Raw genomic sequence first — 15,643 nt, forward strand, 5'->3', positions numbered from 1 at the left:
TGCATGTTTTTCAACCAAATGTATTATGTCCCTTGTAGTGGTCCGGTGCCGCTAAGATTTACACGGTGATTTATTTATTTTTTTGGTGCAGATTCCAGGGACGCATCCAGCCTTGGCCTGACCCATACACACTCACAAGCAGAGACACAAAACCAACGAATGAATAAATAATATATTAAATGAAAACCCAATACACAACAACAACAATCAGATAAACCTCCCCTTTCCCCCTACGGTGATACAGTTGTAACATAACAATGAACCACGACAATAAACACTCACGACAACATCCTTATACAGTCCAATACAGCGTAAGTGGATGAAATGGTTTTATTGTGAAGATGATGATCCCGAGAACAGCTTCCATAGTAAATGAGTGAAACACTCGTACCGGTAGTGCTGAGCGGCGAGGGGTGAGATTTGCAGGAGTGCTCCTTTTGAAGACGCACAACGATTAATACACCACTATACACACGACAGGCAGTCACGAGACAGTCCATTCATCCTAACGATCCAGGATGACACGTTGGACAGGATACTCAAAAACACCAATCTCCCATTGCTCCGCCAGGCCCCCCTTTTCAACTTTCCAGCTGGCCTCTTCTGTTCCCAGCAACCCCTGCTTCTGTTTCAGTCATCCTATGTGGGTAATCCCCCTTGGGCTGCTGGGAAATGGAGTTCTTCCCATGGTAGCACTGCTACTACACCCTTATGATTCTAAACGTACTGTTATGAACATAAAGAATATTGTAATGTCTACAAGGACAACACTACAATGATGTGGTTAGGAAATTCTTTTTTATTGGCACTATATTCCTGTAGTGTTAATTCATCAAGTGCCCTTTAACTTTTTTTATTAGTATCGTGTAATAAATTTGTGTATGCATGCTATAAAAAGTCATTATTCCAGTTGTTATGTTTGTTATTGCTTTCTGTCGTCTCTCAGGCAGTGCTGTTTCGCTGGTCCCAAGCACATCTTGTAAGCTGAACTTGTTCCTTACATCTGTGGTGGGCTGGCACCCTGCCTGGGGTTTGTTTCCTGCCTTGCGCCCTGTGTTGGCTGGGATTGGTTCCATCAGACACCCGTGTCCCTGTAGTTAGGATATAGCGGGTTGGATAATGGATGGATGGATATTCCTTACATGATATGCATTGACAATGCTGTCTGCTGCTGAGAACAGTACGTTTAGTTGAAAAATGAATTGGGCTCTATCAAGCAGGTAATCTGAAAGTGAAACGATTTTTAGCATACTGTATCTTATACTGGATTCTAAGTATTAGAGTCCTCAGGATAGCATTATTTACAGTTATAGACATAGTCAAATACAATTAGGCGGTTAATCAGAGTAACCACAAATTTCCAGACTGGTGTCATACTTCAGTGTAGTTTAGATGACGGCGCTCTTGTACCCTTGCCTTGAGAAAATTGGCAGAAGCAAAAAATCAATGAACATTTATTACTTAGAAACAGCCTTACAAAAGTAAGTACAAAAACTGAAAAATTAAGTATGCTGAATTTGTATTTTATAGTCTTGTACATTAATTCTCCCACAATGCTATTATTCAGATATTCAGATTGCAAAATCATGAAACCAGAATGCCAGGCACCTCTGGCACTGCTCTCCAGTGATATAAGTCCCATCTAACTGAGAGGCAAAAATCTGTCTGTCTTGGAAAACATCAGGTCCAGCTCAGCACCCATCACTCAAGAAGTTCTATAAGGCCCTGTCCTCAGCCCTCTGCTGTTCTGGATCCACGTGCATCTTCTTGGGCTTATTAGTTGACTTTGAGAGATCTTTCTGTGTGGAGGTTCTGCGTTCTTTCCAGTCTGAGGAATTGCTGTTGGACTGACTGGGAGTGCAGACCTGCCAGTATGAATGTATGCATAACTGTGCCCTTGGGTGGCATCCCTTATCATGGAGTTGGTTCTTGCAATTTGCACATTCCACCCTGGATAGGCTTCAGCTAATTTGTGATCCTGTAGAAAGCAAGTTCTGAAAGTTTTCTTCCCAGTCAGGGTCACTGGTAGTCAGACATTTACCCAGTAGCAAACTGCAAAGGTAAATCTAAACAACTGGCATGCTAAATAAAAAAAGAAAACTTTGTAAGATGAGGTACTTTTAATTGAAACAAAAATAGGAAAAAAGAAGTCTGAATTAAGGTAAGCTGCCTTAATTGTTCATAAGAAATTTAATAATTTACTTCATTAGGTAGAAGTATGTAATATATAAGATTAGTTGGATGGTACATTTGAAATACTACAAAGTGTGCTTCAATTCACATATTTAAAGTCTAAATATTCTCGAATGAAACAGAAACTTGTGATTTTTTTATCCTCAGATAGAGGACTAGATCCCTAACAAAGGATCAAAGATCAAAAATATACATCATACAAATCATATTTGTAATCACTGACCTTGACATAGTCTAAATCGATATCCCATATGCTTGTGTTTGAAATGTGTAATTTTTAACCTTCTGGGAGTTGGTCTCAGAGTTGTAGGACCACCAGTATCAGATATCAAAAATATATCATATATATCATATCATATTTGGGGTCCGCAACTTCAAAGTAGCATAAAATTCCACATGCCTATATTACCCATACTCATTTTTTAGAAGTTTTGTGACCCCTCATATTCCAATAGGGGTGAACCCCTGGGGCTGGTCGATGTGGCATGCGCAACTTCTGATCATTTTTTGTTGAAGACATCTACTGGTTTACTCTTTACCAAAAGGAGAGCTTTCTGGGTCTAGAGGGCCAAAAATAGGGGGGACACTCAGAAAGCATGGCTTCAATAACATCAAGACGAGTCAAATGTTATATTATATATGGGGGTTTTCTTGACAAAAAACTGAATTGGTTTTAAAGCAATCATAATTTCACTGAACACAATAAAAAATCTTTATTATTCTGTGTTTCAGTTTTAAACACCTAAGCTTCATGTTTTACATTCACCCAGGCTAGCGGCTGTCTGGAAGATACTGTACCAGCAAGCACTCCGTTATCGGTCTTGTCTTCATAAACCTCTTGTATCCAATGGGCAACAGCTGAATGAAAAGAAACATGAGGAATGCTGGAGTTCTTGCCTTATTGCTCAGATTCAGACAGCAATGCAGACATCGGGCATGACACTTGGAGGCATGAGGAAACTGAAACCCATTAGAGGTAACCTTATTTAAGTTTTTCCTTTATACACTTCAAAAAATGTTAAGCAAAACAGTGAGGTGCAAATGATGTACCATAGAGTTGGAAGGAAAAGTTTAAAACAATGAGTCAAACTCCTCAGTACTCACCTCAGATAAGGCTGTTTTTAGTTGGGCAGAGAGTGTACCCACCCGGGCTTGACGTCTTCTACTGTTTTTACTGCAGCCTTAAGAGATCCCTTGTTGGTTTGACTGGTGCCTGAAAAGATCTTGTTGACTCATTGGACAAAATGAAATTATCACAATTTTGTTTACAAGCATCAGGCAGGGATTAGAACAAATTTGCCAGTAACCCACCAGATCATGAACCAATTCCATGTAAGATCTACAATGTATTTCCTTATCCAGCTACCTGAGTCTGTGTTGTGCAAAGAGCATGCTGTATTCCTGTAGTAACTTGAAATGCACTTCTTTTGCAGTTAGCTATGACTGTTTTTGTAAACCAACTGCTTTTTTATCTTTGTCAGGAGAAGAGCACTTTCTCTTTGGCTCTTACTCAGATGCTTTGAAATTTTGGCAGTCTTCACTTCAAAAGGAGACAGAAAAAGGTAGTAAAGTGTCATTTATTTTTATAACAAACGAGTTTAATTTGGAAATACTTTTCCTAGTCTTTTTAAATTCACAAAGAATTCACTAAAAATTAAGTCAAGTCAAGTCAAGTGACTTTATTGCCACAACATTCATACACCGCATTGCAGCATACAGTGGTACAAAATAACATCCACATGACTGCAGTGCAACGTGCGCATACATACAGGACAAGTGCAAGAGAAGTAAAAGAACTACATTATACTATAAATAGATAAATAATAAATAATAGGTAAGTGAATAGATAGTAATAATTTGAAAAAGATAGTAGTAAATAAGTAATACAGCTTGTCACAAAAACCATGATGAGACATTAAGAAGGTTTGGGGCAGCCACCCGTGTAATATGTCCTGGCTGCAAAATGGATTTAAGAATTGATATACAGATCTTTCCAGATCGGAGTCCACAACTGAACTGCCAGTACAGAGACAAGATGGCCGCTTTAAAGGCCAGTGTAGGAACCAACGTGATCATAGGCTGGACCGGAAGTGATGCCCTCAGAGGCAGGACTGGAAGTGACATCATTGAAGGCTCCAGAACCGGAAGTGATGTCATTACAGGCACCGGAACCCTTCGGGATTTCCCGAGAATTGTCTGCAAGGGATTGAGAAAGACGGTTAGCGCACCCCGCCACCCCCTGGTCAGACATTGCCATTATTCAGGCCCTTTAGTTGACTCCTACTTGCATGTGTGTGACAAGATAATAATAAAAAACAACAGCAGTAACAAATGTAACAAAGGGAGGCAGCCCACCCATTGCAGAACCTGGCTGAACTGGTTCAGATGCTCCAAACCTTCTGCCAGATAGAAGTGAGACAAAGAGACCGTGGGAGATTTGTGAGAACAGTCTTTCACAATGTGGGCTTTGCAGATGCAACGCTTCATAAAGGTGTCTTTAATGGAGGATGGAGAGGTCCCAATCATCTTTTTTGCCGTGTGCACTATTTTTTATAGGATGTTACAGAATGAGGGGCAGAAGAGGGAAATACTCGTTGTTGGAGATTCAATCCTCTAAAATGCCGACATGTAGATATACAGTAGAGATTGTGTGTCAACCATAGTATGCTGCTTACCAGGAGTGAAGAGTTTCCCACATAAACCAAAGACTGGACCAGTTACTGGTGAGGGCCGATCAAGATCCCTTGGTTATAGTTCAAATTGGAATAAATGATATTGGAAAGATAAGTGTATATTCTCTATAGAACAAATTTAGAGAAACTTGGAGACACGCTAGAGAGCAAATCACAACAGTAATTTAATCCAAAATCCTTCCAACACCAGGAAAAAAGACTTCATGAGCTGAATGCAATATACAACCATAATGCATGGATGAAGGCATGGTGTAAACAAAAAGGTTTGAAATGTCTTTTACTGTAAAAATGTAATGAACTGACGAGATGGACTACATCTACAAGAGAAAGGGACAAACATTCTAGGAGCTGGAATGTTCAGGGAAGTGTGCCGACATGTCAACTAGATTATGTGGGGGGAAAAACTGAAGGACACACAAAAAAACAGTCAACCCAACCTAAAGAAAACTCAAACGAAAACACAAAAGGTAACTTTTCTTATTTAAAATGTTTACTCCTTAATGCAAGAAGCTTTAGAAATAAGATGTGTGAATTAGAGGCAACAGTATTGATCTTTGGACTATGATATTGTAGAAATTACATAGTCAGGGCTAAATGAGAGTGGTGGAGAGGATAGGTTTTTATACAAGCTTCCAGAGAAATAGACAAGGAAGAAAATTAAGGAGTGTGGTGCTATATATAAAAGTTAATTAGTCAGGCCTACATCTTCAAGATGGAAGAAGGAAACATGTCAGAATCACTGTAGGTTATACTCGTAATCTGATAATTTACTTAAATAAGATCTATGTGCAACAAAGTGTATGCAGTGATCATGGGTGATTTCAGGTTTCCAAACATCGATTGAGAAGCCCCTGTCGGGAATACAAAAGAGGAAACTGAAATGGTGCAGATGGCAAATTACTGTTTTTTCACCCAGTTTGTCTCAAGCTCAGCAAGTGGTGACGCTTGTCTAGATCTCATCTTTTCAACCAATAAAGACAGGCCATGGCAACCTTCAAGAAAAATTAAGATAAGATATTGAGACAGCTTAGCTATGAGCTAAACAAGCAGGCTTGATGGACTGAATGATCTCCTCTCATTTGTCAAATCTCTTATGTTCTACGGTCAGAGATACTGCAGTTCCCAAACCAGACAGTGATGCAGTTGCTCAGAATGCTCTCAGTGGTGTCCTTGTAGAATGTGTTGAGAATTGGGAGAGGTATGCTTGCTTTCTTCAGCAACTGAAGGAAGTGGGGATGCTGCTGTGCCTTTTTGGCTATAGAGGAGGTGTTACTTGATCAAGTAAGGTCAACTGTCAGGTGTACACCAACGAATTTGGTGCTCATGACCAATTTCACAGCAAAGCCCTTGATGTGCAGTGGGGTGTGGACAGCATGGGCCTTTCTAAAGTCAACAATCATCTTTCATCTTGTCTACATTAAGAAACAGTGTTGCATTCACACCAGTCCACCAATCGTTATATCTCCATTCTGCAAGATGACTCATCCACATTGACCCACCACTGTTTTGTCGTCAGCAAACTGAATGATGGTATTAGAGTTGTGAGTCAGCAAAGTGAACAGAAATGGGCTGAATACATAGCCCTGGGGCGGTGCCAGAGCTTATCATGATGGTGCTGAAGATTGCGTTTCTGACTTTCTGGGGTCTCTAAATCAGGAAGTCCAGAATCCAGTTGCATAGGGAAGTGTTGAATTCTTCACAACCATGGCTGATGAAGTGAGCATGTTACAGCTTACAAAAGGCTGATGACAGTTTATACAATAATAATTCATTACATTTATATAGCGCTTTTCTCAGTACTCAAAGCGCTATCCACACAGGGAGGAACCGGGAAGTGAACCCACAATCTTCCACAGTCTCCTTACTGCAAAGCAGCAGCACTACCACTGTGCCACCTGTGAGGCTTTATTGTGGGCTTCAGGATCTATAGTATGTTTCATTTATAGTACAGTATATTTTTCGGTAAAGTTTCTTCTGACATGGCCTATCTCCTCATCCAGGGTCAGCTTCTGCCTTGTGCCCCAGCTATCCAGAGCTGGAATAAGCCATATCAATTATAGCTGAATGAACAGATAGGACATTTTCTTACAAGCTGCCGTGTCTGCTCATTAACTACTTTTTTTGCTATTTTTGACAAAGGAAAATTCTATTTTTGCATTCATGAGCAAATGTATTTTAAAGCAAAAGGATTTTGTGGATACTCTGGAAATTATCCTATACTTTGTATGCACTGTGTGCATGGCCTGCCAATAAAGTAATATTTGGGTCTTTTTGGAAACCTGTGATGACACTGGGACAATGGTGACAAGAACAGGCAATCCACCCAACAAGATTGTTGATTCTTTTCATCTCGATTGTCTAAAACAACACTTAGCTCTAACATACGAGAGTAAATCAAAAAGTAAAGGCAATTTGAAAATTTCACAGTTTCCGCAATGGTTAGAAGTTGATGCAATGCAGCATGTTTGTGATGGCTTATGGGTAGTTCAAACACGCACAGCACTCTGCCGTTAGTCAAACTGAAACCAAGGTCAAACATGGACGCATTGCTGTGGGATTGCACCATTGTGCACGCGCTGTAGTGAGATTTCTTTGCTCACATGGGGTGAAACCTGTCGAAATTCACAGAAGGATGTTGGCTCAGTATGGAAGTGAAAACAGCATGACTCAAAGAAACTTTTATGAATGGGTAGAATGGTTTAAAGTGGGAAGAACATGTGTAACTGGCAAAGCTCAGTCTGGTCAACCATCAATAACTATCTGTTGCAGTTAATGCGTAATTTTCAAATTTCCTTTACACTTGTATTTTGTTCTTTTAAATCAAATTGTATATGATCCTCAAAGTAATATCTTGTAGATGATCTAATAAAGGAGTTATCTGAAGTATGCAATGGAAGCTGCCTTTTGAAACACAGTAGGAAATCTGTGGTTATTCGTATGATGTCAGTGGCACAGCAGAACACGTATGTGCACATCAGAGGAGAGAGTACACAACAATAAATACTAAGGTTAATAGGTAAAATAAATATATTTTATTGGTTAGCCATTCTACCTAGATGGTCAGGTAGTCCGGTTTTAAGGTCCCACAAAGACACACATCAGTTTGTTCTTTTCTTTTGCATTGTTTTAATTGTGTGTAATTGTTAATGGTCATTACTAATGAAATCTGCACTCTGTATACTGTAATTATCAATTTGCATTTTTTCCAAAATAAAGTAATTTTCATCTTTTCCCACACTAATGTTTTTGAATGGTGTATTTGATATTTGTGGTCTAACTGAAAGGGGTCATTGGCAGCTTCACAGGTTCCTGACCTTTCCACCCCATTTTGCCATTTCTCTATAGACGGCGGTCGAACACGATTCCTGCAGACCCGTTACTGCCTCTCTATTCTGTACTGTCACCTCTACCATTATAACCTGAGAGCAGCCCATGGGTTGTGTGACCGATTAGCCAGATGGGTTCTTCGTCATTCTCAGCTGTACTCGGAAGACGTTCACACATTAACAGGTACAGTCATGAAACTTAATACTGGAACAAGGAAAAAGAAATTCAGGTTAAAGCTGAAAATATTACTGAATTTAAAAACAGTGGTAATGTTTTCTGAGCCTACTGCTTCAATTAATTACCAAATTGTGATTCTTTAGGTATGATGAAGAGCAAAATTTAAATAAATAAAAATGTCATCATAACTAAACAAATGAACGGCTCAATAATTAGCTTTGAGATGTTTTACTCAACTGCTCTCACAGTTTCTTATACTATTTGCGATTCTTTTGTTTTCTCCTTTTTTCTGTGTCTTTTTAACAGATGAATGCTGCTTCCATGAAAGATGGCCTTTTTGTAACATCAACAATGAAGCTGCATATGCTGTGATCCAGTCAATGGCTAGATTCATGGCAGCCTATTTCACCAATCAGCCTCTTTTTGTGCTTCCTCCACACCATGTGGACATTTTGCCACCATTGCATGGCAAGCCAGGTAGGTACTGTAGTACAACTATTTTGAAAGCAAAGACATTGTATCTCTGCCCCATTTACTCCATTTCAGCATTAATAGAAGGCTGTGTATTTGGTGCTTTAAAAAGGAATGATATCCCATTCTGAGTAAGTCTTGCCTTGTTTGATGTTTGGCCAGCAGGGGGCGCTCTTGCTCCCCCAACCTGACACAGACCGACACAAGACACAAGTTCTGCAACACCCACGTGAATGTATTCATGTGAACATGACTTCAACTACAAATTATTTGACTGTTTCAATTTTATCTTGAGAGAGGTTACTTCAACTTGTATATTTTAAATATTATTTTCTTATTCAAAAGTCGCTTCTGATGGCAAAATTGGGAAACACCTGAAGTCTTGGCCACTTAAACAAGTACACAACTGCAAGACACTAAATGGCTAGGAGTCAGATGAGGCTGGGTGACTGAGTGTTAAAATTCAAGGAACGTATGACGTTAGACTGGTAATTATTTAGTCAATTCACTACTGATATTATTTATTCATCACCGTACATGGTAAATATCATCTCTTACTATACTAGAATGCAATGGGAGGTGTTGTTATATGCTAACCGTCTGCTTTCTGTAGCTGCACTGCATCTTGTGCAAACCTCAGTCACAGCAGCTCACTTCTCCTGCTCCTTGAAATTGAAGCAGGGATGTGACATGATGTGCACGTCCATAAAAGTGAAAAATGTAAGCAACTTGACTTATGTAGAAATATATGAAAAGTAGCTTGGTTTCACTTTATGCTACAGTGGCTAAACATGTTCTCAGCTTTCATGTTACACTTAAAACAACCTCTCAACCGCATTATCTCAAGATTATAACGCTGCAGTATTTCTCTGACACTGCATATATCTGCAGAGAGCCACAATGACCTGGTATCTGTTTGGATGAAGCCAACAATTTTAGATTGGACTTCAGTACAGATTTTAAATATCCATTGGGTTCTTCTTTGAAAAAAATGCATGTTTTAGAAATTTAAATTCCAGTCACAGAGTCACAGACACTCCACATCAAAACAACTCATAATAGTGCATGAATCTTTTCATCTCTTGAGTTTGACTGTCCTGTCTATGAAAGAAATTTCAGCCACATGATATTGAAAAATGGTATTAAAAAGAATTTGATGTACTCTACTAATAGAAGTAATTATATTCTATTATCACTGGTGTTTTTGAATATGACCTACTGTTCTAGAAATACGTAAATACCAAAATTATGATAGCAAATTCTTTAATGAAGTAACTAGAAAATTGAAAACTGCTCCATCTATCAAATCAGCTAATTAAGTCTCCAAACACGCCTTAACGTTGCATACATTGTCTGACTTGTTTAGTCTTTTCTGCATTCCGTGGATGTTGACAGTAACAAGTTTACAATAATTGCTAAATTCTTTTAACAATGTGTTCCCTCCCATTTCAGAGCCTATAATGTGTAGTATTTTTACTGTCCACCTGATGTGCCTTTTTTAGTGGCCCCAGGCAGTGACCCTTGAAGAACATTAGTCTTAAGATAAGCAGACTCATATTGATTATTCATATTCTGAAAACAGTATTTTAATCCATACAGTGCCTTAATAGCATGCACTATAACAATGTGCTTTACAGAGCAACAAAGAAACTGAGCAGAAAGATAAGTAGTAATAAATAAAGGAGAAGAATTATGAAGAAATTTGAAAAGGCTGGATAACAATAGGGAGCAATGGAATGTGTAAAGAAGGAAACAACAGCACAGTGAAGTCCAACAGAATGATTTCGGAAGGGTAAAAAGAGAAGTGGTGTTTCATGTCACATCTGCTATAGATAATACAATTAGCCATAATGTAATCACACAGAAACAGAAACCTGTGAGAAATCACCCACATAAAACACAAACAATACCTTCAGTTCATTCCAGGGAGGATCATTCTGTATATGGTAGTTGGCATAAATGAAAATGAGGGTGTTTGTCCACTAGTGGACTGGTTACAATGATCACAGAGATGACACTGAGACTAGACAAATGTAACATAGCTGAATATGGATGTTCTTTTGTTTCGACTTTCATTATTGCCTTTTTTCTCTCTCTTCTATTTCTTTTCTGTCATTCAGATTGCCTTCCTCGAGTAATCCCATTGCAGCACTCCTACTTGGCCAGGATGGTGCGTGATCAGCACCTCTCCAGCGTCTGGACAGTCGAGTATGCCTTGGACTTACTGCTTATTGGTGGGTTGTTACCTGAAGCCGTTTGGTTTGCTCACACTCTTGGTGACTGGAAGATGGCAGTTTCTCTTGGTGTAGCTTACAACTTTTATGGTCGGACTACTTTTAACCTTCCTAGGTAAGTATATTTTGAGCTGTGTTGTGAAATCGGTGAATTGAGACCAACAATTAAACAAAATAGCAGATAGAAATAGTAAAACATTTGACAGTGATATAATATTTTGCTGCGTTTTTCACAGTTTGAGAAATCATTGCCTATAGTATAGCATTTCACTTTTTCAAACAACTGCTTTTTCCATTATTGTATTACAGGGTTGCAAATTCTGCCCTGGTAACATCAGGTGCAAGGAGGAACCTAATGCCATATCCAGTTTAGTCTAATAAATTGAATTATTTTAGAGAGTAAGGCCATTAGCAAAGAACAGTCAACCAACCTAGAGTCAAAACACAAAATCTGGCAAAATGAAACATGAACTCATTGAAGCAAGATTTACCATCATGGAAAACAGTTTGTTTTGTAAAAATTAGTTCAATTATTATTTTTTCTGTGTCTTGGTCTCTCTTTTATTTCCACAAAGTTTCAGCACCATGTGACAATGCGGGTTCTGCAACATGCTCCCATCTCCTGTTAGGGAGCTCTTGAACCCAACACCGTCGGTAATGTCACCGATGAGCTAGACAGTGAGGCAATAACACTTGAGCAAGGGGATGATGTATAATTGTGCAAAAGTGCTTTTATTTAAACAACAAATCCAAAGTGCAACAGTACAGTGTTCATAGTGCAATAAATAAATAAATAATCCATTAAAGAAACGTTGTGGAGGTTAAATTCAATAAATAGAACAATCCTTTAAAACGAGGTTAAAACAAAACAATGCTGAAGGCAGTCTCTTTAAAATCAATCTAAAGCCTGGTGTCTTTTACCTGGCAGCTCTCCTGCTTCTCCTATCTGGGCCACGCAACAGGAGAGTTGCCCTTTTTGCAGCTGGCCTTCTCTCCACATAACTGATCTGGATGCTCCCCGATCCCTGGCTTCGGTTCCGCTCTTCCGATCGAGACTTGGCTTTAACCCAAGGGCCAGGATGCTCACATTGGGACTCCTACATCCAAGCCTCCCGACTACCGCTGCCTTCTTGGCCTTACGCGGCCAGTCGCCCTTCACTGGTCACCCCCGCTATTCGTTCACTCAGCGGGAGCGACCACTACTACGACTCCTGGGTGTCGGCCTAACACCCAGGCTTCCACACAGCTGCCTGTGAGCACTCACACGCTCATCTGCTTTCTCCTTCCTGCCGCCTTCCTTCCTGCTTCCTTCTGCCACCTCCATTTCCTTCTCTTTTACTTCTCCCTCAACCGGCTCGCGCTTCTCTATATATGTGGAGAAGACATGGCAGCTGCAGCCCATTAGCCACAGGAACGACCATGGATGTAGGCAGTCTCTCACCTGTGCACTTAGGTGAAAAATGCCCACACCGCAGATCGCCCTGCGGCTCGCTACAGTCACCACGCACCCTCGCTAAGCCGTGAGCACGGCTATTATTTACTTAAAACGAGCTGGCCTTTGCTGGAGAGCTGTGGACCCATAACACCACACACCAGCTCACATGTGGTCTGGTCCTAAATAGCCAAGCAACTTCTAACCAAAGCAATGAACCCTCAAACTGAGTTAGCATCTGCTGACAACAACTCAGAAATTGGAAACAATGTTAGAAGCGCTCTTCAAATGTTTCTGTGCGATCTCACAGTTTGCCCCCCAAAACACCAGCAAAGAGTGAAAAATGGCACAAGAGCACAGTAGTCTGCCCTGATCAAGCACAGCATTTTGCAATGTACCAAATATCCTCCAAATAATATGTGACACAGGCTACCTTTGGCTGGTTTCCTGTTAGGATTCCAGATCTTTATCTCTAACTCATAAGGTCATACACTCAATAAAGTTCTACTGCTGGTCAGCAGAAAGTCTCATCATTTCAATAATGTCTGTAAGTTTGTATATGGGCATGTGAAGCCCTACCAGTCCCCCTTAAAGTGCAGGTGGAGCAGCAGAGTGTAGGTGAACACGAGAGCTGGCCACAGAGCAGACTTTTGGCCTCATTGTACATAAGCAACAGGCTTGTTTTGGCATATTTGAAACACCATTTTTTTTGTTTAGAGTTTTTATATTGTTCAGTTTTCTCCATGCAATAAAATAATTATAAACTTGGTTATAAACCTGGATACCTGTTTGCAGAGATTTTTGTCGAGAAAAGGACACACAAGGTGCCAAATGCTATGAGTATTTCTTCTTTTGTGCCATCCACGTAAAACTTGATGCAGTTGACATGTCTGAGAACACCTCAGAATTCAAATAACTTACTCTTACATGAATAATGTGTCACAGAACAATAACTTGAAAATTAAATTTAACTCTGAGCGCCTCATTTTTTTTTAGTTTGATAGCAGTTTTTAAGTCAATGAATGTTTAAATTTGATGCAAAAGCCTATTTTATTGCATTTGAGAAGTTATCTGTCATGTTCTTGTAAAAAATGGACTGTCCTGCCTTTATTTTCAGAATTACAAGGCTTTATTTTGTGGTACCCACTTCAGGTGTAAATTGCTGAAAAATGTCCACAGGGTGTAAAAGGATACAATGAGCAAACAAAGAATTGTTCTAAAAGGAAGAAGTATTTACAGACTTGAAAGTAAAATAGAAAAACACTCAAAACAGAAAAAATAGGCAAAATGCAAAATGTAGAAGCAGGATAAAACCAAGAGCACAATACTTACAGCTAATAATTATCACCTTCACCAGAGTGCATTCAAATGAACAGCGAAGAACTCCATTTTCCATGAGCCATGAGAGGTGGCCCCGCCTCTTGGGGAACCCCACACAAGATGCAACGAATATTAAAGAACAAATCTATGCCCATTGAAACTAAGTAACAAACTGACATAAAAGAAATTATTAAACAACCAATAAAAAGAAATACTAGTATTAACATAAACTATAATAATCAAAGAATCAAAAATGAACAAAAAGATCATTAAAAAAAGGAACTGAAATGTAGGTCAAGATAATGATCATTGCTTAAACATGACAAAAATATTCTAACAGGGATAGAAAGTTATTTAAATGAGTCACTGATAAATGCATCAAATGTTTGCTTATTTTTGACCATGTGTCTCAGCTGGAGGGCTGCAATCAGAGCCCCTACTTTGTGTCCTGTGCATTCCACCATATTCCAAAGCATGAATACGACACACCTTGACTGGAGTATTTTTATGAAATACTAGGGAGCTTCGCCCCCTGCTTGCTTCGCTTGCCAACCCCCGGGCCTACGATATGCGCCAGCAACGTTGTGTCTCTGCTGCTCGCGTATGTGGATTTCACTTTCACCAAACAACAAATCTTTTAATTCTTGTGGATACGCCTCTTCATTGGGAAGATACACTACTTTTCCCTGATGGCAACACGAATTTGACAATCTACAAGTCTCTGACTTAAAGCTGAACAAAATCTACATACTTCAGTCCTATCACCTATGTCCATATATTCAATCTGTTTTCGCTATTTCGTTATTTCAGCAAGTAATAATTTCCATTTGTTAGCGTTACTGCGATCTTTACTATCAGTTTTTTGAGGTTTTCAATTTTAGTACAGTGATCCCTCGCTATATCGCGCTTCGCCTTTCGCGGCTTCACTCCATCGCGGATTTTATATGTAAGCATATTTAAATATATATCGCGGATTTTTCGCTGCTTCGCGGGTTTCTGCGGACAATAGGTCTTTTAATTTCTGGTACATGCTTCCTCAGTTGGTTTGCCCAGTTGATTTCATACAAGGGACGCTATTGGCAGATGGCTGAGAAGCTATCCAGCTTACTTTCTCTCTCCCTCTCTCTCTTGCGCTGACGTAGGGGGGTGTGAGCAGGGGGGCTGTGTGCAGCTGCTTCCTGAAGGACATGCTGCACGGAGCTTCGCATACTTAAAAGCTCAAAGGGCATGTATTGATTTTTTTTATCTGTCTCTCTCTATCTCTCTCTCTCTCTCTCTCTCTCCTGCTCCTGACAGAGGGGGTGTGAGCTGCCGCCTTCAACAGCTTTGTACCGGCGGTGCTTCGCATACTTAAAAGCCAAAAAGCCCTATTGATTTTTTTTTGACTGCTTGCTTTGCACTCCTTTGAAAAGGAAGATATGTTTGCATTCTTTTAATTGTGAGACAGAACTGTCATCTCTGTCTTGTCATGGAGCACTGTTTAAACTTTTGAAAAAGAGACAAATGTTTGTTTGCAGTGTTTGAATAACGTTCCTGTCTCTCTACAACCTCCTGTGTTTCTGCGCAAATCTGTGACCCAAGCATGACATTCTAAAAATAACCATATAAACATATGGTTTCTACTTCGCGGATTTTCCTATTTCGCGGGTGGCTCTGGAACGCAACCCCCGCGATGGAGGAGGGATTACTGTACTTTCATAATCTCTAACCTGCTCTGCATGTGTATAGCACCAACGTTTTTTAACCTCTTTACGACGTTCTACTTTGTCTTCTACTCTTTGTCTTTTATTTCCAAC

At 39.7% G+C, this 15,643-nt stretch overlaps 1 protein-coding gene across 1 annotated transcript in view; it reads left to right on the plus strand.

The window, feature by feature from the left end:
- LOC114652873 (ciliogenesis and planar polarity effector 1-like) overlaps window positions 1-15,643 on the plus strand; it is a 122,297-nt gene that overhangs the window by 62,469 nt on the left and 44,185 nt on the right. Inside the window, exons 14-18 of the mRNA XM_051928577.1 lie at window positions 2,964-3,169; window positions 3,675-3,755; window positions 8,232-8,396; window positions 8,697-8,867; window positions 10,982-11,210. Of these exons, the coding sequence (XP_051784537.1) occupies window positions 2,964-3,169; window positions 3,675-3,755; window positions 8,232-8,396; window positions 8,697-8,867; window positions 10,982-11,210 (852 nt within the window). The remainder of the gene's footprint in view (window positions 1-2,963; window positions 3,170-3,674; window positions 3,756-8,231; window positions 8,397-8,696; window positions 8,868-10,981; window positions 11,211-15,643) is intronic.

The sequence above is a fragment of the Erpetoichthys calabaricus genome, chromosome 5, assembly GCF_900747795.2.
Source record: "Erpetoichthys calabaricus chromosome 5, fErpCal1.3, whole genome shotgun sequence".
In the NCBI taxonomy this organism is placed as follows: domain Eukaryota; kingdom Metazoa; phylum Chordata; class Cladistia; order Polypteriformes; family Polypteridae; genus Erpetoichthys; species Erpetoichthys calabaricus.